Here is a 24,744-nt window from a genome sequence, read left to right on the forward strand (position 1 = left end):
GGGAAATTTAAAATTTACTTGATTACTGCCCTTTCCGGAAACTAGAATACCGAAGATCATTTTAAAATCCCGATATTAACGAGAAAACATTTCAAAATCTTGTTCAGCTAGGCACAATCGCTTGACTATGTAGGTATAATGTAGTAAACAAAATATTAGAACTCTATGAAGAACTAAAAGTGCCTTTTCATACTGTGGTAGACAAAGGAAAAAATTTTATGTCAAAAGCACTAAATGAGATGTTGCAAGATGATGTAAACTGTGAATTCATAGATATTTACGCAACAAATGATGTGGATATTACTGGTAATCAATATAATCCCAGTGATCAAGTTAATGGGCGCGATATTTTGACAAGTTCTTACACATTTTGGCCAGGAGTTTTGTACCATAAAAGTGCTGGAGTATCTTTAATTTTGAAAGAATTAACTACAGTTGCATTATTACTGATGTCACTATCTATTCTAATGTTTTAGTGGAAAGATTCAGCATTACGAATGCAACAAACCGAAAAGTTAGAAATAGAATGAAAACGGATATCCTTAGTGCGTTGTACGAATTAAAGTCCATCTCAACTCAGTATTGAAATGATTTTCTGTCCACTAAATAAATATTTGAATGATTCAGTAACTCAACTTATTCAACAGCTGTAAACAGCAATATTAAATAAGATGAAAGTAAAGTTTGGTAATCAAAGCCCTGCATGAATATGTCCCTTGTGTAAATTTGGTATAGTGGTTCATAAGTTCTCAAATTAAAAAAAAAAAAAATGTCTCTGAGCACTATGGGACTTAACATCTGAGGTCATCAGCCCTCTAGAACTTAGAACTACTTAAACCTAACTAACCTAAGGACATCACACACATCAGTGCCCGAGGCAGGATTCGAACCTGCGACCGTAGCGGTCGCGTGGTTCCAATCTGAAGCGCCTAGAACCACTCGGCCATAGCGGCCGGCTCTCAAGTTAATAAATATGATAATTAACTGTAACTGTATTTGAATTTAGCAACTACTCTATCTTCTAGCTTCTCCCTATTGCATTTACAACTCTATCTTCTAGCTTCTCCCTATTGCATTTACAATATGATTATATTTCGACTGACTTACTACCTCAGTCGGTAGCGTGCCTGGTTTCAGTTTCCGTCTGAGTTCCGTAAAATGTCTCTTTCAAGAAAAAGGTTACTTGGTATGCAGTTTGGCTTGTGGAAACGTGATCGTGCTTGACTGTCTGTTACTGGTTATTGAATAACCAGCCAGGTCTCTGAATTTATTTCACGATTGTCACTGTCAAGCCATATGAGAATTTGGTCTCGAACATCTGTTTTGTTGTTGTGGTCTTCAGTCCACGCTACACTGTCCTGTGCAAGCTTCTTCATCTCCAAGTAACTACTGCATCCTACATCCTTCTGAATCTGCTTAGTGTATTCATCTCTTGGTCTCCTTCTACGAATTTTACCCTCCACGCTGCCCTCCAATACTAACTTGGTGATCCCTTGATGCTTCAGCAGAACATGTGCTACCAACCTATCCCTTCTTTTAGTCAAGTTGTGCCACAAATTCCTCTACTCCCAAATTCTATTCAGTACCTCCTCATTAGTTACTTGATCTACCCATCTAATCTTCAGCATTCTTCTGTAGCACCACATTTCAAAAGCTTCTATTCTCTTCTTGCCTAAACTATTTGTGGTCCATGTTTCACTTCCATACATGGCTACACTCCATACAAATAGTTTCAGAAACGACTTCCTGACACTTAAATCTATACTCGTTGCTAACAAATTTCTCTTCTTCAGAAACGCTTTCCTTGCCATTGCCAGTCTACATTTTATATCCTCTCTAATTCGACCATCATCAGTTATTTCGCTCCCGAAATAGCAAAACTCATTTACTACTTTTAGCGTCTCATTTCCTAATCAAATTCCCTCAGCATCACCTGATTTAATTAGGCTACATTCCATTATCCTCGTTTTGCTTTTGCTGGTGTTCATCTTATGTCCTCCTTTCAAGACACTGTTCATTCCGTTCAACTGCTCTTCCAGGTCCTTTGCTGTCTCTGACAGAATTACAATGTCTTCGGTAAACCTCAAAGTTTTTATTTCTTCTCCATGGATTTTAATACCCACTCCAAATTTTTCTTTTGTTTCCTTTATTGCTTGCTCACTATACAGATTGAATAACATCGGGGATAGGCTACAACCCTGTCTTACTCCCTTCCCAATGACTGCTTCCCTTTCACGCTCTCGACTGTTATAACTGACGTCTGGTTTCTAAAAAAGTTGTAAATAGCCTTTCGCTCCCTGTATTTGACCCCTGCCACCTTCAGAATTAGAAAGAGAGTATTCCAGTCAGCATTATCAAAAGCTAGAAACGTAGAATTGCCTTTCCTTAATCTATCTTCTAAGATAAGTCGTAGGGTCAGTATTGCCTCACGTGTTCCAACTAAGTTAACTGATCAGAAATGGCGATATTCTGACTTTTTTATTGATAAAAGGAAGGCGATATTTTGTCTAATTTTTCTTTACAATTGGCTACAGAGGATGGAAAAATCTGACAACGTTGGCTCAATGGCCAGATGCAATACTTTCAATCTACCCCCGTTATCCAACTGGGGAAAGGGGACGCACAGTTTGACGTGGAATCCGTACAGTGTGTTGTTCCTGTCTACTCCTCGCATCGTTGAAAGGTGAACGCTAGTTTAAAGTCAGACAGAAAATCTCCGTGGGCCGACCGGTATTAAATTCTTCGATCACTGGGTTTCCGGGTACGCGTTGTACCATCGGACCGCCAGACCCGACATTGCACGTTATTCCCCATGCAATTCAGTATGTGCATTGAACAAATACTAAAGAGAACTGAGGAGAAAATTTGGCCGGCCGGAGTGGGCGAGCGGCTCTAGGCGCTTCAGTCTAGAACCGCACGACCGCTACGGTCGCATTTTCGAATCCTGCCTCGGGCATGGATGTGTGTCATGTCCTTAGGTTAGTTAGGTTTAAGTAGTTCTAAGTTCTAGGGGACTGATGACCTCGGAGGTTAAGTTCCATAGTGCTCAGAGCCATTTGAACCATTTGAGAAAATTTGAAAACAAATATTACTAACAATATTAACAACTGTTGATTATATTGTAATACATCCGGAGACGCCAAACTAGAGATATACTGAGTGACAAGTTACGGAATAACGATATACACACATGCAGTTGGCGCTAGTATCGTATACGCAAGGTATGAAAGACCACTTGATTCGTGGAGCTGTCATTTGTACTTTTGTGATTCATGTGGAAAGGTTTCCGACGTGATTCTGGCCGCATGTTGGGAATTAACAGACTTTGAAGGCGGAAAGATAATTGGCGCTAGACGCATGGGACTATAACGAGTGTGAGTATAGCACGGACCTCATTTAAATATTTGGTGGGAAAAGCAAATGACTACGGCAGAAGTAAGGGGAATATAAAATGCAGACTGCAAACAGCAAGAAGTTCGTTTCCGGAATATAGAAATATATTAATCGATTACAAAATTTTGAAGTCTTTCGTGAAACTATTTGGAACGTATCCTTACACAAGATGGGGAACAACGATATGATAACGACGTTAGAGCAGGGTAGCGGACGTCGAATCGAGTAAAATTTTCAAAATAGTCAATATCCGAGAGTGCGCCATTGTTGATCTAAGGCCATGAAAGAGAAGGTGGTCAGTGACGAGCGAACGTAAGTCTATGTATTTAAACTAACTTGGTCCCGTAATACCAGTTATGCTGAAGGGAGCATTACATATTAAATTAGGTTAAAGTAATAGTTTCAGCCAAATTTAGGTAAACTTTAAATTCTTATCTGTGTCTGATTATCTTGGACGTGAATTTTCCGTGACGTTTTCTGGGCAAACCTTGCCTGTTATATCAGCTACTCTGAAAGTACCATAATGCTATTATTTGTCAAGGTAATAAGCTGTACTTCTGAAACAGTAGTGCAGTAATATAGTCGATCTGTGGTAGTGACAGGTGCAATGTCATTAATAATAATTAATTTAAAGGGCACATATTTTAATTTTAAGTAATGTACACAGTACAAGAACGAACTTCTATTCGTAGAAGTTCTATAGTACGTAGGACGCCAGTATTGTTTTCTTGGTGACGACATCCTCCTGAATAGATCCCGCCCGGAGATCCAAATGGGAAACTATTTTATCTCCGGAATATTTTACCCAGGAGGACGCCGTCATCACTTAATCATACAGTAGAGCTGCATGACCTAGGGAAAAGTTAACGCTGTAGTTCCCCTAATCTTTGAGCCGTTCGCAATTCCAGCACAGCAAGGCCGTTTTAGTCGGTATTTCAAGAACAGATCAGTCAGACATTCAGATTGTTGCCCTTGAAACTACTGAAAAAAAGGCTGCTGCCCCTCTTCAGGAACCACACGTTTGTCTGGCCTATCAACAGATAGTCCACCTACGATATGGCTATTTGTATCGCTGAGGCACGCAAGCCACCCCGCCAACGGCAAGGTCTATGCTTCATGCATATAAAACACATTATTGCACTATCTGCAGCTACACCTCAAAGGATAGCCAATTTCCCGATAAGCTCCATGACAGACTGTTTCGCTTTCAGTTGAGTGCCAGGCATCACATTCAATCAAGTTCTCATCAAACCGTTAGACCAATATGATTCTATATGCATTTTTTAAGCGTGGATACCTAGCTGAATGTCGTGCAGTCTGTAACTCCCAAGAAGCTCACCTTCGATCTCGATGGTGCGAGCCTTTGGAACACTGTGGCGCGCCGTTTTTCATTCGGTATTCACGGTGCAAGTTAATGGTTTGTGTTGGACATTTCTTGAATGTCGACGATTTCCATTTTGTGAAGTGTCATACATACATCCCGTAGAAGATTGGTTTTTGCACCTCCCGAACACATTTTCTGTCGCCTGTCCTGAAGCACAAGATGAGTCATTAGCAGCTAATATTTTTCCTGTCACAACTGTTAACACTTTCAAATGAGCCTAACTAAAGATTGAACTTGCGACCTCACCCTGGGCTTCCTTATCAGTGGGAGCAGTCACTTCGTTTAAATATCTGGTGGTATCCCTACGGAATGATTTAAACTGGAATGACCAAGTAAAATTAGTCGTAGGAAAAGCGGATGTTAGACTGAGATTCGAAGAATTCGTTCAGTACGAAGAATGCATCAGACAAAACCCCGTTCGAGCATTACTTTAGTACTGTTCGTCAATGTGGGACGCATACGAGATAGTATTGATAGAGAAAACAGGGAAGATGCAAAGAAGAGCAGCGCGTTTCACTGAAAGCTTGCGAAAGTCTCACGAGGATTCTCAGCCAAAACTAGTGGCAGATGGTGCGTTGTTTTGCAGTTAAAATTCCGAGAGCGTATGTTTCAAGAAGAGTCGACCAACGTATTCATTCCTCCAAAGTACATCTCGCGAGAAGACTGAAGATAAAATTAGATTCGACCTCACATGGAGGTTTTCCAACATCGTTCTTCCAGTACTGGAACGGGATAGGTGGCTTGCGGAGTCTAGATGTAGGCACGGTTACTAGAATACACGCCAGTAAAACGGATCTATACTTCTACAAGCATTCATCCATTTTCGTCTCGTCTCATTGTTTTTATAAAATGTATGAAACTTAATTCCTAACTTACTTATTTGTCGGCTGTGATTAGTACAACTGGCTATCGCGCAGCGAACTATTTTTTTCCACTTAAAAGCTTACTCTAACAAATTCCTCAGTACACAGATAATTGCGGCATAGCTCTGCACTCAATCGCCAGTATATAATAAAAACTCTCACTGCCATAAACAATCATGTTTTTGCTCGTAAAAACAGTACCAACGCAATACGCTATGGATAATGCGGTCTTCTGAGCGCTAGGTAGGTCTTTTTAATGTCAGCGTCTTAGCTAGCTACTGAGCATACACCTCGCGGCCCCTTCCGTGTGATTTAGTATCCGTTCATGTAAGTGTAGAAGATATTTTAAGGTGGAGAGCTGCTTGATAACTGATGATTATAACAACAATAAGGACTGAGCAGTACAGCAGGTGCAAGTGCAGCGGCAGTAGCGGGCACCTGCTGGGACAGAGGGCGTTTCCCGATGCGTGGGAGCAGCGGCGACCTCTGGTGGCAGCGTGTAGCGGAATGCCGCCGTCCGCGTATCAAGGTTCTGTGTGGACACGCCACGCCCTGAAGGCTACGCCGACTGCCGCCCTATATAAGAGCCTGCCAGCTGCTGGGAGTCATCAGTTGGCACCCTCCGCCCAACAGCGACCACAGACTCTCTCCTCACCTGCCCAACATGAAGTTTCTGGTGAGTATCCCATGTCCAGACCACGTCAGTCTCTTGCACTTTGTGGTCGAGCTTCCTGTTTGGACATAACGATAGACTCTCGGTTCTACCACTGTGAATTGCTGGTCAACCAGATAGGGTTTTCAGATAGTTATTAATTGAACACTAAAAGTACAAAATGAAGAGTTATATGAAAAAAATGGGCTTGAAAAGAATGCTGTGCTAACCGTTCCTTGAAGAATGGATAGCTATGGGATTTACTCTGAGGCATTCAGGAATAGGTAACTTGTCGATTCCCTGAGCGGTGGATGAGGATTTTTTTTTTAGTCATCACTCTTATGACTGGTTTGATGCGGCCCACCATGCGTCTCCAGTGCCAACCTTTCCATCTCAAAGTAGCAATTGCAACCTGTGTCGTCAATTATTTACTGAGTGGATTCCAATCTCTCTATTCATCTACAGTTTTTACCCCCTACAGCTCCTTCTAGCACATGGAAGATATTCTCTGACGTATTAAGATATGTCCTATCGTCCTGTCCCTTCTTCTTGTCATTGTTTCCCATATATTCCTTTCCTCGCCTATTCTGCAGAGAACCTCATAATTCCTTACATTATCAGTCCACCCAAGTTCCAACATTCTTCTGTAAGACCACATCTCAGAATCTTCGATTCTCTTCTGTTCTGATTTTCCCACAGACCATGTTTCACTACCATACAATGGCGTGCTCCAAAAGTGCATCCTCAGAAATTTATTCCTCAAATTATGGCCTATGTCCGATACTAGTGGAGTTGCCTTGTCTAAGAATGCCCTTTTTGCCGGTGTTGGTCTGCTTTTTATGTCCTCCTTGCTCCATCCATCATGGGCTATTTTACTCCCTAGGTAGCAGAATTCCCTAGCTTCGTCTATTCCGTGATCACCAATTTTAATTGAGTTTCTCACTATTGTCACTTCTCATTCCCTTTCTTTATTTTCTGGCTTACTCTCAGTCCGTATTCTACACTCATTAGACTGTTCATCCCATTGGAGAAATCCCGTACATCTTCTTCACTTTTACCGAGGACAGCAATGTCATCAGCGATTCTTGTCATCGATAGCCTTTCACCCAGAACTTTAATCACATTTTCGAACCTCTGTTTTATTTCCGTCATTTCTTCTTCGATGTACAGACTGAACAGCAGGGGCGAAAGACTGCACCCTTTTTAATACGAGCTTTCTGTTCTTGGTCTTTCAGGTTTATTAGTCCCTCTCGTTTCTTCTTCATATTGTATGTGATCCTGGGAAATTATAGAGCATCAAAGGTTATTTAAGACTTTGGTTCAGAGAGGTGAAAAAGTTGAGGACATTACATTGGTTCAAACAATTCAAGTGAGTCTGTCACGCACGTCCAACAGTTCATTCTTCACGGACTGAGAATTGATACCCAGGAATTTGGACTTGTACTCGGAAATTTACCCACTGAGCCATGGAGCCATATTAAGTACCTAGTAAGCGACAAGTTTCTAGAAGTTTGTTCTGTGGATTAGAAGGAGTTTTGCATAAGCTTATATTTTAGCTAATTATCAAATTTAAGTTTGTTATCTGTGAAGTATTTAATGGTATTTGGTTGGAAATCAGTATTCTGGTAGTAGCAATATCCACCCCTTTTTGTCAGCACTTTTTATCGACGTCCTACACTTTTGTTTTCGAATTTGTTGTATCAGAAACCTGCCTGGGTGCAGAGAAGGCTGTCAGCCCGCCGTGACAAGTGAATAATGTTATCTGATATATAAACGAATTTTTTGTTCGTTTGTTCCTCTTCTATACGTTCCTGCACCATTCAGCCGAATACGATGGAACTTTGGGGAGTTGTTGGGACACGCCCAAGAAGGTTTCTGTGGGTGTAAGAACCACTTACACCCATAGGCTGGGGTGAAAAGAGGGTGACATAGAAGCTTAATTTCGAAACGTCTGGAGTAGTTTCAAATTTTGCGTTTATTAGCATCAAATCCATAGTTATTGATTGGCGACTCCATAGTGTCCTGTGCACTACGACCAGATAATGGGTATACTTGGAAGGAGAGACAGCATTGGTCGTTATTTTTGTTTATTATCGCAAAATCGATTTTCGGTCACTTAGTGACCATCTTCATTTAAGTTATATATTACAGCACTGAAGATGGTCACTAAGTGACCGAAAATCGATTTTGCGATAATAAACAAAAATATACGACCAATGCTCTCTCTCCTTCCAAGTAAATCCATAGTTGTCACGTTGGCTAGACATGTTGGTGACGGATACGATGACATTCTTCCCTTAGAGCTGGTGGTGCGTGAGAGGGGTGCAATTACAGTGACGTATCAACATAGCTCCATAACGCCTGAAGGAAATTCTGCCATAATTGGCTTGTGGAGAAATATGCTAGGACAGAAATTCATCCCTAGCATTCCTGTGGCTTTGGGTGAAAAGGGGTGACATAAAAGAATAACTCAGGAATACCTGGAGAAACTTCAACAAAATTTCATAGAAACATGACTCAATAATCATATCAAAATACTATGGGAGTGAAGTAACCCTACTATCGCTAGGGATGGGGTGAAGATGAGAAGGGGGACGTGAAGAAATGTCCGTAAGCGACCTGTTGGTATTTCTTTCCTGAATACTTTAAAGGTTTTAAATTCCATCTGTTTCTTATTTGCATCGTTCAGTGCATCAACTACAACCTGAGAACGAACACTTTAGCTACCCAATAATTTTGCTAGCGGGACTAGGATCATGCCACAGGAATCACACGACAGATAAATTTAAAGTCCTCTCTACAGTTGTAGATCAAATTTTTAGTTGGTGTGATGAATGGCAGATAAATCTAACTGTAGAGAAATCTAAGTTATACAGATGAGTAGGAAAAACAAACCCATAATGTACGAGTACAGCATTAATAGTGTGCTGCCTGACAGAGTCATGTCGATTAAATATCCAGCCGTAACGTTGCAAAGCAGTATGAAATGAAAAGGGCATGTAGGGGACTGTATTGGGGAAGGCGAATGGTCGACTTCGGTTTATTGGGAGAATTTTGAGAAAGTCTGGTTCATCTGTAAAGGAGACCGCATATAGGACTCAAGTGCGACCCATTGTTGACTACTGTTCGAGGGTGGGATTCGCACTAGGTCGATTAAAGGCAAACATCGTAGAGATTCAGAGGCGGGCTGGAAGTTTTGTTACCTGTAGGTTCGGACAACAAGCAAGTATTACGGAGACGCTTCGGGAACTCAAACGGGAATCTCTGGAGGGAAGGCGACGTTCTTTTCGAGGAACACTGTTGAGAAAATCAAGAAAGCCGTCATCTGAGGCTGACAGTAGAACGATTCTACTGCCGCCAACATAAATTTCGCGTAAGGACTGTGAACATAAGATTAGAGAGATTAGGGCTCGTACGGAAGTATCTACAAAGTCTTTTTTCCCTCGCTCTATTTGCGAGTTGAACAGGAGAGGAAATGAGTAGTAGTGGTACAGGGTACCCTGAACCACGCATCGTACGGTAGTTTGCGGAGTGTATACAGTATGTAGATGTAGATACAGTGGCTTGGTGTAAAACAGCGGGGAAACAGCGACCAGCGTCAGTCTTTTTTCTCGGCACGAACATCAGTTAATAGCAAAGTTGCAAGTTCCCTCAGAATGAAGATGAAACTTCAGGGCGAAATACGCTGAGGATTTGGATGAAATATTTGTACAAATATATGTAAAATATGTTAAACACGTATGAAATGTAAAGGGTGAAAGAGAGATCCACCGAGAAACATTCAGAGGTGGCAGTATGATCCAAAGCATGAAATACGAGTAAATGCCTGCTAAACATGGGCTCTAAAATATGTACCTTAAAAGCTGTTATCACTAGTTCATCTTCGCTACCACGAAGCATATATCTTCTGCTGAAATCTCTTCGCTTTCCATATTCTGAGAACTGGTATTTCGGACTAGAATAAGAGAAAAAGTCCAGTAAACATGAGTTCTAAAACGCATACTTTAAGGACTATGAGCAGTAGCTCATCTTCGCTATTGTAGAGCACATCTCTTCTACTTAACAACGTACGGAAGTGTTCTGGTTCATCTTGTATACATACTGAGGTGCAAAAAGTTATGGGATGCCTCCTAATATCGCTTCGGACCTCCGCTTGTCCGGCGAAGAGTAGCAACTTGGCGCCGCACTGGCTCAACAAGTCGTTGGAAGTCCTCTGCATAAATACTGAGCCATGCTGCCTCAATAGCCGTCAATAGTTGCGGAAGTGTTGCCGGTGCAGGATTTTGCGCACGAAATGACCTCTCGATCATGTCCCATAAATGTTTGATGGGATTCATGTCGGGTGATTTGGGTGGCCACATCATTCATACTGGAGCCCTACCATCAGCTCTTACCATTTGAAATCGGGACTCATCTAACCAGGCCACGGTTATCCAGTCCCCTAGGTTCCAACCGATATGGTCAAGAGCCCTGGATAGGTGCTGGAGACAATGTGCTGTTAGCTCGCGTCGGTCGTCTGCAGTCATAGCCCATTAACGCCAAATTTCGCAGCGCTGGCCTAAGGGATACGTTCGTCGTACGTGCCACATTGATTTCTGCGGTTATTTCAAGCAGTGTTGCTTGTCTGTTAGCACTGACAAATCAATGCAAACGCCGCTGCTCTCGGTCGTTAATTGAAGGCCGTCCGCCATTGCGTTGTCCAACGTGAAAATTAATGTCAGACATTTGTTGTTCTCGGCACACTCCTGACACTGAGGATCTCGTAATAGTCAGTATCTAATCGATTCCTAAATAGAATGTCGCATGCTTCCAGCTCCAACTACTGTTCTGCTTTTAAAGCCTATTAATTCCCGTCGCGCGACAATAATATACCTTGTGTACGCGACACTACCGCCCTCTGTATATGTGCACATCCCTATCCCCTGACTTTTGAGATCAGAGTGTAGTTCGTCTTCGCTTCTGTAAGGCTCAAATGGCTCTGAGCACTATGCGACTTAACTTCTGAGGTCATCAGTCGCCTAGAACTTAGAACTAACTAAACCTAACTAACCTAAGGACATCACACACATCCATGGCCGAGGCAGGATTCGAACCTGCGACCGGAGCGGTCGCTCGGCTCCAGACTGTAGCGCCTAGAACCGCACGGCCACTCCGGCCGGCATTCTGTAAGGCACATCTCTTCCACTGAAGCACCCCTGAAAGTTTTTCAGCGTAGTTGTGGTTCATCCTGTATGTAAGTGTCAAATATATGTGATACATGCCCACGCAGGCGAAGTTGGGGGCAAAAAACTTGTAAACAATAAGGAAGAAAGAAGCTCAGAATGTAGAGTGCGGCGTGCCCACAGGTGGTGCTCTGCGTGGTGCTGGCCGCGGCGGCGGCGACCCCGCTGCCTGAGCCTGGCTACCTGGGTGCCGGCCTCGTCGCCCCCGCTATCGCCCCCGCCATCGCCGCCCCCGCCATCGCCGCCCCCGTGCTCGCCCCCCGCGTCGTCGGCATCGGTGGCGTCCTCGCCGCCCCGCAACCGCTGGCTGTCGCCGCCGCTGTGCCTCACGCCAAGATCATCCTGGGCTAAGCAGCCCGGCAGCGCAAAGAACACATCACTCGACTAAACCCTTATCCGGCCGGCAGGCGCACTGCTGACGACAGTGTTACCAACATGAAAGCCTGAAATAAAACATCTATTTTATTCGTCGCATTAAAAAACTGATCTATTTATTTATGACTACCTCAACAGACATACTCCTCAATCCATTGTACTGGGTGTGACGGCCAGCACTTTGCAGTATTGCAGACATTCTCTTTCCTGGTTAGTTTTGGACAGTGCAGGTTTCGGCCTGTACAGCCGAGGCCTATCCGATAGGCCTACAACAGCCTGTAGGCCCACGAGAAATATAGATCCTGCAACGAACTTGTGACGTCACATTAGTCACCTTATCTGCCATACTTCGTGAACGCTCGGCTTCATGCAGAGCCCATGGGAAATCGATATCTCTGCATCTACATCTACATCTACGTGACTACTCTGCTATTCATAATAAAGTGCCTGGTAGAGGGTTCAATGAACCACTTTCAAGCTTTCTCTCTACAGTTCCACTCTCGAACGGCACGCGGGAAAAACGAGCACTTAAATTTTTCTGTACATGCCCTGATTTCTCTTATTTTATCGTGATGATCATTTCTCCCTATGTAGGTGGATGCCAACAGAATGTTTTCGTAATCGGAGGAGAAAACTGGTGATTGAAATTTCACGAGAAGACCCCGTCGCAACGAAAAACGCCTTTGTTTTAAAGATTGCCACTCCAATTCACGTATCATGTCTGTGACACTATCTCCCCTATTTCGCGATAATACAAAACGAGCTGCCCTTCTATGTACTTTTTCGATGTCATCCATCAGTCCCACCTAATGCGGATCCCACACCGCACAGTAATACTCCAGAATGGGGCGGACAAGCGTGGTGTAAGCAGTCTCTTTAGTAGACCTGTTGCACCTTCTAAGTGTTCTGCCAATGAATCGCAGTCTTTGGTTTGCTCTACCCACAATATTATCTGTGTGATCGTTCCAATTTAGGTTACTTGTAATTGTAATCCCTAAGTATTTAGTTGAATTTACAACCTTCAGATTTGTGTGACTTGTCGCGTAATCGAAATTTAGCTGATTTCTTTTAGTACTCATGTGAATAACTTCACACTTTTCCTTGGCTCTGAGCACTATGGGACTCAACTGCTGTGGTCATCAGTCACACTTTTCCTTATTCAGGGTCAATTGCCACTTTTCGCACCATACAGATATCTTTTCTAAATCATTTTGCAAGTCGTTTTGATCATCTAAAGTACCTACTAAAGGCATTTACTAAGTCATGCGCTACTGAGAGCTTCCATGAATTTAAACCTGCACAATTATTAAACTGATTTGAAATATTCTGCCAAAAAAATCGCAACACCAAAAACTAATTAATGTAGCGTAATGAAATTTGAGGAATACATTTGTCTAGGTAACATTACAAGACGACAGGTTAACGTTAATGCGAGATAACCGACTGCAAATGTGAAATGCTGGTGCATTAATAACCGGTGTAGCCACTAGACAGCTGAATGCAAGCATGCAAAGGTGCATTGTGTTGTACATGTGGGATGGCGTGTTGCACTTCGTCGGTCAATACAGGGACGGTTAATGCTGTTTGTGGATGACGCTGTGGATGTCCTATGACGTCCCATGCGTGTTCGGTTGGTGGCAGAGCTGGTGACTGAGCAGGCCAAGGCAACATGTCGACACTCTGCAGAGTACTTTGGGTTGCAACAGCGGGCTGTGACAGAGCGTTATCCAGTTGGAAAACGCTCCCTGGAATGCTGTTCATGCATGGCACCAAAACAGCCCGACTCACCAGGCGTACAAATTTACAGCAAGGGTGCGTTGCATAACCACGAGAGCGCTACTGCTGTCTAAGGAAATTTCACCCCAGACGATAACTCCAAGTGTAGATTCAGTGTGTCCAACACACAAATACGTTGGTTGTAGGCCCTCAGCTGGCCTTCTTCTAAACAGTACACAACCATCACTGGCATCGAGACAGAACCATCTTTCATCAGAAAACAAAACAGGCCTCCATCCCACCAGCCGCAGCGGCGGTGGTTTCGGGCCTGTCCTTGCGGAAAGCGATCTGTAACCGTTCGTCGTGACACCGTGGTGCCAAATGCTGCTCACATTACTGCTGCAGCTGCAGTTCGATAGGTCAGAACCATACGCTGAACTCCATGGTCTTCCCTGTCGGTAATGCTACGTGGCCGTCCGGAGCCCGGTCTTCTTGCGACCGTACGTTCTCGTGACCACAGCTGCCAGAAGTCATGTACAATGGTTACATTCCTGCCAAGTCTTACTGCAATGTCACAGTAGGAACATCCAGCTTTTCGTATACACGTTACACGAGCTCGCTCAAACTCAAACTGAGTGAGATGTTGATAATGGCGGCTTTGTCGCCTTAAAGGCATTCTTGTCTAACATCAACTTACCACGTCCACTCTCACGCCCATCACAGCGTGTATTAAAGGCAAACCTGATTTGGATCCTCATAGTGGCGCTACGATCTACACTCATATGCGACCGGCGCGAAATTTGAGTAGACGTCATATTTCAAATGTAGAATCACGCCTGCCAAATTTCTTTTGTGTAACGTTCTTGGTATTGTGATTTTTTTCTTCAATGTACATTACTGGCCATTAAAATTGCTACACCAACAAGAAATGCAGATGATAAACTGGTATTCATTGGACAAATATATTATACTAGAACTGACATGTGATTACATTTTCACGCAATTTGGGCCCATAGATCCTGAGAAATCAGTACCCAAACAACCACCTCTGGCCGTAGTAACGGCCTTGATACGCCTGGGCATTGAGTCAAACAGAGGTTGGATGGCGTGTACAGGTACAGCTGCCCATGCAGCTTCAACGCAATACCACAGTTTATCAAGAGTAGTGACTGTGTAACCTCCCCACCGAAAATTATGTATGACAAAGTTAAATAAAAATGGAGCCACGAAGCAATATCGTCCCCACAGAAATATTTAAATAAAAAAAATAATAAATGGGAGCCAAGTGTAACCTCCCGCAGTGAAATCTACTGACAATGACAATTAAACAAAAATTAGCAATCTGTCCCTAGTGTAAGCTCCCCACAAAATGAAAGTCAATTCAGTGATAAGAAAATCTCAGTGATAATGATAACTCAATTAAACCGAAATATCGGTCTTTGGCCCTGTGCAAAAAATCATAATTAATTTCTTACCTCATTGAAACTGCATGTCAAATTTCTGCTCTTATTGTTGGCCACGGCTTGGAGGGACTGCATCGCAAGTAATATATTTTTTTTTTTTTAATTTAACTGAAACTTTTCTTTAAAGGAAATGGAAGGAAATCGTTCGTTCAATTAAATAGTTCTTTTGTTAAAGATATTGCTTTGAAATCCAAATTATTATTGGGGCGATTGTTGCACAAATTAGTTACAGTTAATTTACATTATTAGCTGAGCGCATTTAAAAATAATATACCTCATCCTGAATCTAGACCAGAGTGCCATGTCGACGCCCGCCGACTCCTCACACACAACTGCACTGGGCTGCTACTACCGACATACTGCTCTGCCCTGCTGCTACTGACAGACTGCCCACTGACTACTGCTCGCAACTATACTGCACGACTACTACTGACAGAGTGCCACTCGCAACTCTCGCGCGGTCAAGCGCAGACTAGCCACGATAAATGGCTCTCTGGTCAGAGACTCTGCAATGCCTCGCCATCGCCGCCACACAACATACGTGTTTCAACTGGCGTATTGTGACGAGCCAGTTGCTCGGCCACCATTGACCAGACGTTTTCAGTTGGTGAGAGATCTGGAGAATGTGCTGGCCAGAGCAGCAGTCGAACATTTTCTGTATCCAGAAAGGCCCGTACAGGACCTGCAACATGCGGTCGTGCGTTATCCTGCTGAAATGTAAGGTTTCGCAGGGATCGAATGAAGGTAGAGCTACGGGTCGTAACACATCTGAAATGTACCGTCCACTGTCCAAAGTGCCGTCAATGCGAACAAGAGGAGACCGAGGCGTGTAACCAATGGCACCCCATACCATCACGCCGGGCGATACGCCAGTATGGCGATGACGAATACACGCTTCCAATGTGCGTTCACCGCAATGTCGCCAAACACGGATGCGACAATCATGATGCTGTAAACAGAACATGGATTCATCCGAAAAAATGTCGTTTTGCCATTCGTGCACCAAGGTTCGTCGTTGAGTATACCATCGCAGGCGCTTATGTCTGTGATGCAGCGTCAAGGGCAACTGCAGCCATGGTCTCCGAGCTGATAGTACATGCTGCTGCAAACGTCGTCGAACAGTTCGTGCAGAGGGTTGTTGTCTTGCAAATGTACCCATCTGTTGACTCAGGGATCGAGACGTGGCTGTACGATCCGTTACAGCCATGCGGATAAGATGCCTGTCATCTCGACTGCTAGTGGCACGAGGCCGTTGGGATCCAGCACGGCGTTCCATATTACCCTCCTGAACCCACCGATTCCATATTCTGCTAACACTCATTGGATCTCGACCAACGCGAGCAGCAATGTCACGATACGATAAATCGCAATTGCGATAGGCTACAACCCGATCTTTATCAAAGTCAGAAACGTGATGGTACGCATTTCTCCTCCTTACACGAGGCATCACAACAACGTTTCACGACTGTTTGTGTATGAGAAATCGGTTGGAAACTTGCCTCATGTCAGCACTTCGTAGGTGTCGCCAAAGGCGTCAACCTTGTGTGAATGCTCTGAAAAGATAGTCATTTGCATATCACAGCATCTTCTTCCTGTCGGTTAAATTTCGCGTCTGTAGCACGTCATCTTCGTGGTGTAGCAACTTTAATGGCCAGTAGTGTAGTTACTGAGCCGGCCGTTGTGGCCGAGCGGTTCTAGGCGCTTCAGTCTGGAACCGTGCGACCGCTACGGTCGCAGGTTCGAATCCTGCCTAGGGCATGGATGTGTGTGATGTCCTTAGGTTAGTTAGGTTTAAGTAGTTGATATTCGATGAAACCGATGCTAGATCTAATGTCAGAAATACAGCATTTATATCAAGTAGTACAGCGAAACAAAACATTCAAGGGAAAAAAACTGGTAAACAAAAGGTACATCATTGCAGTATTTTAAAAATGCAAATAGCTTAGGCCTGTTGTTTTCCCAGTGGTTGTTCCTTAGTTTAGAATAACTGTTTGTGAAAATACAGTCCCCAAAAAAAGGAAGGTAAGGACAAAATAAAATGAAGGTTCATGGATTGCGAAACAATGTGTTGTTATTTCAGTTATCACAAAATTGCGTCAGCTATATAAAGACCGCTACGGTCGCAGGTTCGAATCCTGCCTCGGGCATGGATGTGTGTGATGTCCTTAGGTTAGTTAGGTTTAAGTAGTTCTAAGTTCTGGGGGAGTGATGACCTCAGAAGTTAAGTCCCGTAGTGCTCAGACCCATTTGAACCATTTTTTCTCAGCTTTCAACTCAGAGTAATCAGTGTTTCAAGTTCATATGTGAGTCTCCCCCTTATCACTAAATAAAATTAGATATTTGAGTAAACCATTACAAATTCCCACGTAAAATAATGCATAAAAATTATTGTGTCTCTTAACTGCTCCCTTGATTGAGGCAGGCGAATGTTTACATTTACGTGGTTAAATCAAGTGTGGAAACATTTTACTAAATTAAAGTGTCTGTGGATCACAGATATTTAGTATGGTAGATGGATCGCAAAATTTTCTTCATGACCAATGTTTATTCTACCATATTTCACTTGGAGACTTAATTGGTTACCGTCCCCCATCCGAGTGAAACCAGCAGAAAAACGCCGAGAATAAAAATTGAGGCGGGACCTTCAGACCTTATTGGATTCATACAAATGTTCAATTGTGGGCGGAAACTAAGTTTTTACAGTGTCCTTTGTTGAACCCACACACTCTACATATTTACTTAGACAAAAAGTTTTTACGATAATTGGCTTCCAACTTACATAAAAAGTTTTTAAATTTTCAAGACTTAACGCCAGTCACAAAACTACCACAACTAAAAGTTTTGCTAGCTGTTTCGTTCCTACGAACACACATTACATGATACACGAGTACACATTACTTCATTTTTGTCTAATTTCTTTCCTTAAGAGATTTATAGATAACAGTGATACGTTCCCTCACTGGTGTAGGTTTTAACGGGTATTACAGCTGGACTATACATCGTTATCTGGTCTCCTCCCAGCCTCTGTCTGTGCAGACGTATATAAATGTGTATGTCATTTAACGATAATAATACACTCCTGGAAATTGAAATAAGAACACCGTGAATTCATTGTCCCAGGAAGGGGAATCTTTATTGACACATTCCTGGGGTCAGATACATCACATGATCACACTGACAGAACCACAGGCACATAGACACAGGCAACAGAGCATGCACAATGTCGGCACTAGTACAGTGTATATCCACCTTTCGCAGCAATGCAGGCTGCTATTCTCCCATGGAGACGATCGTAGAGATGCTGGATGTAGTCCTGTGGAACGGCTTGCCATGCCATTTCCACCTGGCGCCTCAGTTGGACCAGCGTTCGTGCTGGACGTGCAGACCGCGAGAGACGACTCTTCATCCAGTCCCAAACATGCTCAATGGGGGACAGATCCGGAGATCTTGCTGGCCAGGGTAGTTGACTTACACCTTCTAGAGCACGTTGGGTGGCACGGGATACATGCGGACGTGCATTGTCCTGTTGGAACAGCAAGTTCCCTTGCCGGTCTAGGAATGGTAGAACGATGGGTTCGATGACGGTTTGGATGTACCGTGCACTATTCAGTGTCCCCTCGACGATCACCAGTGGTGTACGGCCAGTGTAGGAGATCGCTCCCCACACCATGATGCCGGGTGTTGGCCCTGTGTGCCTCGGTCGTGTGCAGTCCTGATTGTGGCGCTCACCTGCACGGCGCCAAACACGCATACGACCATCATTGGCACCAAGGCAGAAGCGACTCTCATCGCTGAAGACGACACGTCTCCATTCGTCCCTCCATTCACGCCTGTCGCGACACCACTGGAGGCGGGCTGCACGATGTTGGGGCGTGAGCGGAAGACGGCCTAACGGTGTGCGGGACCGTAGCCCAGCTTCATGGAGACGGTTGCGAATGGTCCTCGCCGATACCCCAGGAGCAACAGTGTCCCTAATTTGCTGGGAAGTGGCGGTGCGGTCCCCTACGGCACTGCGTAGGATCCTACGGTCTTGGCGTGCATCCGTGCGTCGCTGCGGTCCGGTCCCAGGTCGACGGGCACGTGCACCTTCCGCCGACCACTGGCGACAACATCGATGTACTGTGGAGACCTCACGCCCCACGTGTTGAGCAATTCGGCGGTACGTCCACCCGGCCTCCCGCATGCCCACTATACGCCCTCGCCCAAAGTCCGTCAACTGCACATACGGTTCACGTCCACGCTGTCGCGGCATGTTACCAGTGTTAAAGACTGCGATGGAGCTCCGTATGCCACGGCAAACTGGCTGACACTGACGGCGGCGGTGCACAAATGCTGCGCAGCTAGCGCCATTCGACGGCCAACACCGCGGTTCCTGGTGTGTCCGCTGTGCCGTGCGTGTGATCATTGCTTGTACAGCCCTCTCGCAGTGTCCGGAGCAAGTATGGTGGGTCTGACACACCGGTGTCAATGTGTTCTTTTTTCCATTTCCAGGAGTGTAATTACCATCAAACAGACATATCACACTGTACTTTTCATTTTTTCTGTTACTAATACCATATGTTGCTGTTGTCGTGCTCTTCAGTCTGAAGACTGGTTTCGTTCAGCTATCCGTGATACTCTATCCTGTGCAAGCCTCTTCGTCTCCGAGTAACTACTGCAACCTTGCAACCTACAACCTTCTGAATCTGCTTACTATATCCATCTCTTGGTTTCCCTCTACGATTTGATTGCGTTGCTGGCGCCGGACAGGTCATGAAGAACTACAGACACGTTTGCATGACGACCCAGGAAAGTTTTCAAGAATCAGCGAAAACGATAAATCGATCCCGCACAGGACAGGGTTCCAGAAGGTTATGATGTTATGATGACGTCCATCATTTGACGAATTACGTGAAAAGATGCATAGGCGTGAATTAGAACAGCTGCACACACTAGATACATGCGAGTGCAGAACTAAAAGTTCACTCTAGGATATAGTTAATTTGTTTCCTCTAATTAGTACCAATCAACAACATTTTACATCGAAACTCATTGAGAAATGTCCTGAGTCTAACGTGAGACTGGAATATCATTTTGTGACCATGACAGTTGTAACTTCAACACATCTTATTTACAGGAAACCCATGTAGTCCAGTGAAACTGTCAGAAGAAAAGCCTGTACCTTGCAAAAGGTGGGGTAGAAGATTTTATTTTTTTAACTCGTTAATGTTGTTGGAAAGGTTAGAAAACCAAGTTTTGCCAACAAAATTTCTCTTGGGAAAACTTTCTGCAGTCAAAAAACTTCGAAAATTACGGACTTTTTTCAGTTTTTTCAAAATATCTCAGTTTCATTTGCTCCTATCGCTTTAACGTCTATTTTCATTTTTAAAGTGCACAAAATCCTCTACAAATTTGATTCTTACCATTTTTTTCTACTCCCAGTATCTAAGGCGTTACAGCGCATCAAAAAATACCAATTTCTCAAATTTCGAGCAAAGTGGCAAATTACCTAATTTTTGAACACTGTTATTTCAGTTTCTATTTGTTAGTATAAACATATTACTCATCATGTTATTAATTGGAATTTACCATCTCACTCTGCTGCAGGGCCAGGACAAACAGCATCATATTCAGTAACTACGAACACATTCACGTCGGATTGCGTGAAATTTATTTATGTTACAATATGTAATACGATTGCATGCAGGTGCCGTACATCTTCTACAGTTGAAGAAGTATGTATGAACTATTCTTTAGCGGACAAAAGCGTATTTATTATTTGGCGGGCGGAAGGCGATTATCTCTGGTGATTGTTCACAGCGCGCTGACAGCAATTAGCACACAACAATAACGGTCCTACAGTTTGGAGTCGCTTCCATTCAGTATATGTTGTGGTGCTGAAAAAGAGTATGTCTGACATGAATTTGAGTTTCATTTGCGAAAAAACTGTGGTGAGTGGTGGACGCAATGTGAAAAAGTAGCCGGCGGGTGTGGCGGTGCGGTTCTAGGCGCTTCAGTCTGGAACCGCGTGACCGCTACGGTCGCAGGTTCGAATCGTGCCTCGGTCATGGATGTGTGTGATGTCCTTAGGTTAGTTAGGTTTAAGTAGTTCTAAGTTCTAGGGGACTGATGACCATAGATGTTAAGTCCCATGGTGCTCAGAGCCATTTGAACCATTTGTGAAAAAGAAAGGACTGAGCACACTTATCGATTGTAGTGATAAACGCAGGGAGTCTGCCCACACCCGGTTTTTGAAAACGCTCAGTGAAGTGATGTTGCATGAAGCATGCTACAAGAAGTACATTAATGAGAGAATGATAGCAGCTAGCCTTCGACATCCTCAGGAACCAACAGGCGTGCTACGTCGGTCGCAGGGAAAAGGTCAGTTCAATTTCAAAGAAAAATGCTTCTTATTTGCAAAAGGGAATTCTGGTGACTTTTTAACCAAGCAGTTAAGATTACCATATGCCAAACGAAATTTTGTTTACAAAGTAATGAAATTGGAAGTGCAATCGACAGTATTAGAACAGGCTAAACGACGTGGTGATGAATTTGGTCAACAAATGATAGAGCGGATTCAAAATGTAAATGATTTGGTTGCTGCAGATGGGTGATACCACAGATTTTGCTACAGAAAGTTCTTTCACCGTGTTTCAGCTACTGGACAGACTCGAGGTTACCGACCTGCAACACAAGTAGATGAAGGCATGGAGGCTATATTTGCCTACCTGGAAACCAATACGAAAGAATGTCAGTTTTCTATGGACGATCTGTTAGTGCAAATACCCAAATCACCTCGTCCTGATATTCGAACTGTCAAGGCTCGCCTTTTCCAGAAATATGGGGACGATGTGGTGATAGCTGAAACAGCTTCAAAGCCAGGCACAAGAAGATGCTGACGTTATGATTGTAACATCTGCCATATCAAGAACCAAAGATTTTGGAAGTGTTATCATTGTAGGAGAAGATGTTGACCTGCTTTTGCTCATGACCAGTTTGGGGCAAGGCATTGAAAACTTATTTTTCTTAAAGCCAGGAAGAGGAAATGCAGAAGACAAGTGGTTTTCCACTGCATCTTACAAGTTTGACAGTGAATATATTCTGTTCACTCACGCCTCTACACAAGATGCTGCACAACATCATTCGTTGCGGGCTTACCAACAAGTCCAAACTTGGATGGGAAACTGGAAACCTCCTGAGAAATGGGGCTGGAATCACAGTGACCACGGTCCAATATTCGTTATAATGAGCCAAGATCCAGCACCTGAAGCACTTCTTCACATTGTTTCATGCTCATGCAAGCTGAACTGTGACGGAGCGTGCTCCTGCAGAAAAACGGTTTTGAAATGTTCTTCAATTTGCAAGAAATGTATTGGGGTCAACTGTGAAAGCGCGCCAAAATTTTTATATGAAGACAGTGAAGGAGATGTTATGGAGGATGTTGAGGAAACCGCTGACGAAATCAACGAACTTGCTGAGGCTGAATCGCTGTTTAAAGAAGAGGTCAATCTGGGATCAACTCTATGTACAGCCCCTGAATCCGTAACTCAAGGTATTTCTGGTGACACTGAGGAACCTGGCCCATCAAAACGTTGGAAGTGATGCTCATACCTGTCTCAAGTGCGCTAAAGTGCAATATTACAAGTATTACACACCCAGAACTGTCAACATTGTTTAGTAACTGACAACGCATTTTAATTGTAATAAAGCTATTTATATTTAATGTCAACTGTGTGGCCTTTATACACAAGAATAATTACCTACCTAATTAGGTTGCCTATTGCATTAATAATAGTTCAGTTTCCTGAGACAATTTATTTTGTGTGTGTGTGTGTGTGTGTGTGTGTGTGTGTGTGTGTGTGTGTGTGTGTGTGTGTATGTCTCTTAATGATATATTTTTATAATTATAGTTTTACAAATACTAGGGCTGAGGTGGCCCATAGTGAACTTCAGGTAGTGATGTAAGAATCACAATTGTTGGGTGCCCAGCAATCCTCATGTTGCATGCAGAGAAATTGAATACCTGAAAGTGAGGTGGTAAATTCCAACATATAGCATGATGTATAATGTATTTATACTACACAAACAGAAACTGAAAAAATAGTGTTCAAACATAAGGTATCTTGCCACTATGCTCTAAATTTGAAAAATTGGTATTTTTTGACGTGCTGTAGCGCCTTAGATACTGGGAGTAGAAAAAAATTGTAACAATCAAATTTGTAGAGAATTTTGTGCTCTTTAAAAAAGAAAATAGACGTTAAAGCGATAGGAGCAAATGAAACTGAGTTATTTTGAAAAAAATGAAAAAAGTCCGAAATTTTCGAAGTTTTTTGACTGCAGAAAGTTTTCCCAAGAGAAATTTTGTTGGCAAAACCTGGTTTTATAACCTTTCCAACAATATGAACGAGTTAAAAAAATAAAATCTTCTACCCCACCTTTTGTAAGGTATATCTGCAATTTGACTGGACTAATAGACAATTTAAATATTCTTTATTGATTGATGACCAGTTTAGAGATAATTAACCACAGACATGGCATACATTGCCACTATGTGTTATTTTGTCACTTTTTAAACATCCTTCATTTATTCACTGAACGTTAAAAATGCAGACGTTTGTACCAGTAAGCAACAACATGGATGGCTTACATTCTAGGTTTCGTCATGCTGCCACACCGGCCAGAATGTGCATACTTAATGCTGACCTTTGTAACAGTCCGGATGAGCGTACATATAATAATATCAGCAACTTTGCAACATTTGATTCTATCCACAGGAAGAAGTGAAGACCTTTTGTGACTTCAGTCACTGTCTGTCCTCTCACTATTCCAGCATTGGTAAGTAATACACATTTTTCATTGTCAACTAGTTTTCCAGTAGTCAACACAGTTGTTTCGCATCATTATCTGCCACCGTTTCACCTTTTATTCACCTTCAATAAGAATTCTGAACCTACACAGCACATTTAATTCTTGAGACCAGGTCAATTATGTTTATTTTCCTTCTTGCCTTGCTTATAAAGTACTTTATACATGGTCAGGCCTCCCTCATGAATAATTTGATTACTGATTTCTAGAAATTCATGTAGTGTCTTTCAAATTTCAATTATTTAGATGTTTACAATTTTCTGTTCTTGTGTGATGAGAACATACGATTAACTAAGAAGTAATACTTCATGTTTTCATCTCACTCAAACGGGAATGCAGTTCAACATATATAGTGTCCTCGTCGACTATATACAGCAAGAAAATGCACTCTTATTAATTTACTAAGGAGCAATCAACAGCTCGCATAATGCAAAATACCACATTGCAAGCACCAATTCGTGCAGATAATAGTTTCAACCAAAGTAGACAAAAAAAAACCTCACTGCGAGATTTGTCAGGGAGACCCGTACACGAAATACTACAGGATTTATTCGGTTGTTTGTTCATAGAAAATAAGTAGAAAATATTAACTAAAATATTTTGATTGTCAGTTACCAGCTAGTGTTTCAAAGGCACAACATTTTTCTTTCACTAAGATAGCAAATGATAACTCAGTAGATGTTCACATCTGTTAGTATTCACTTTATTTATATGTATATACTGGAAAATCTAGGTTGGAATAATAACAATATTATGAAAATAATACGAAATCTGAAAACCATATGCTTCTCTAATTTTACTCTTATTTTTAAATTTTCCGGTCTATATTATC

General features: G+C 42.9%; 1 protein-coding gene across 1 annotated transcript; it reads left to right on the forward strand.

The window, feature by feature from the left end:
* Positions 1 to 6,185: 6,185 nt before the first annotated feature.
* LOC124798155 (neuropeptide-like 3) lies at positions 6,186 to 11,996 on the forward strand. The gene is made up of 2 exons (XM_047261437.1): positions 6,186 to 6,316; positions 11,638 to 11,996. The coding sequence occupies exons 1-2, from the start codon at positions 6,305 to 6,307 to the stop codon at positions 11,863 to 11,865; spliced, it is 240 nt and encodes a 79-aa protein (XP_047117393.1). The 5' UTR covers positions 6,186 to 6,304; the 3' UTR covers positions 11,866 to 11,996.
* Positions 11,997 to 24,744: the final 12,748 nt, after the last annotated feature.

Source organism: Schistocerca piceifrons, chromosome 5, assembly GCF_021461385.2.
Source record: "Schistocerca piceifrons isolate TAMUIC-IGC-003096 chromosome 5, iqSchPice1.1, whole genome shotgun sequence".
Lineage (NCBI taxonomy): Eukaryota > Metazoa > Arthropoda > Insecta > Orthoptera > Acrididae > Schistocerca > Schistocerca piceifrons.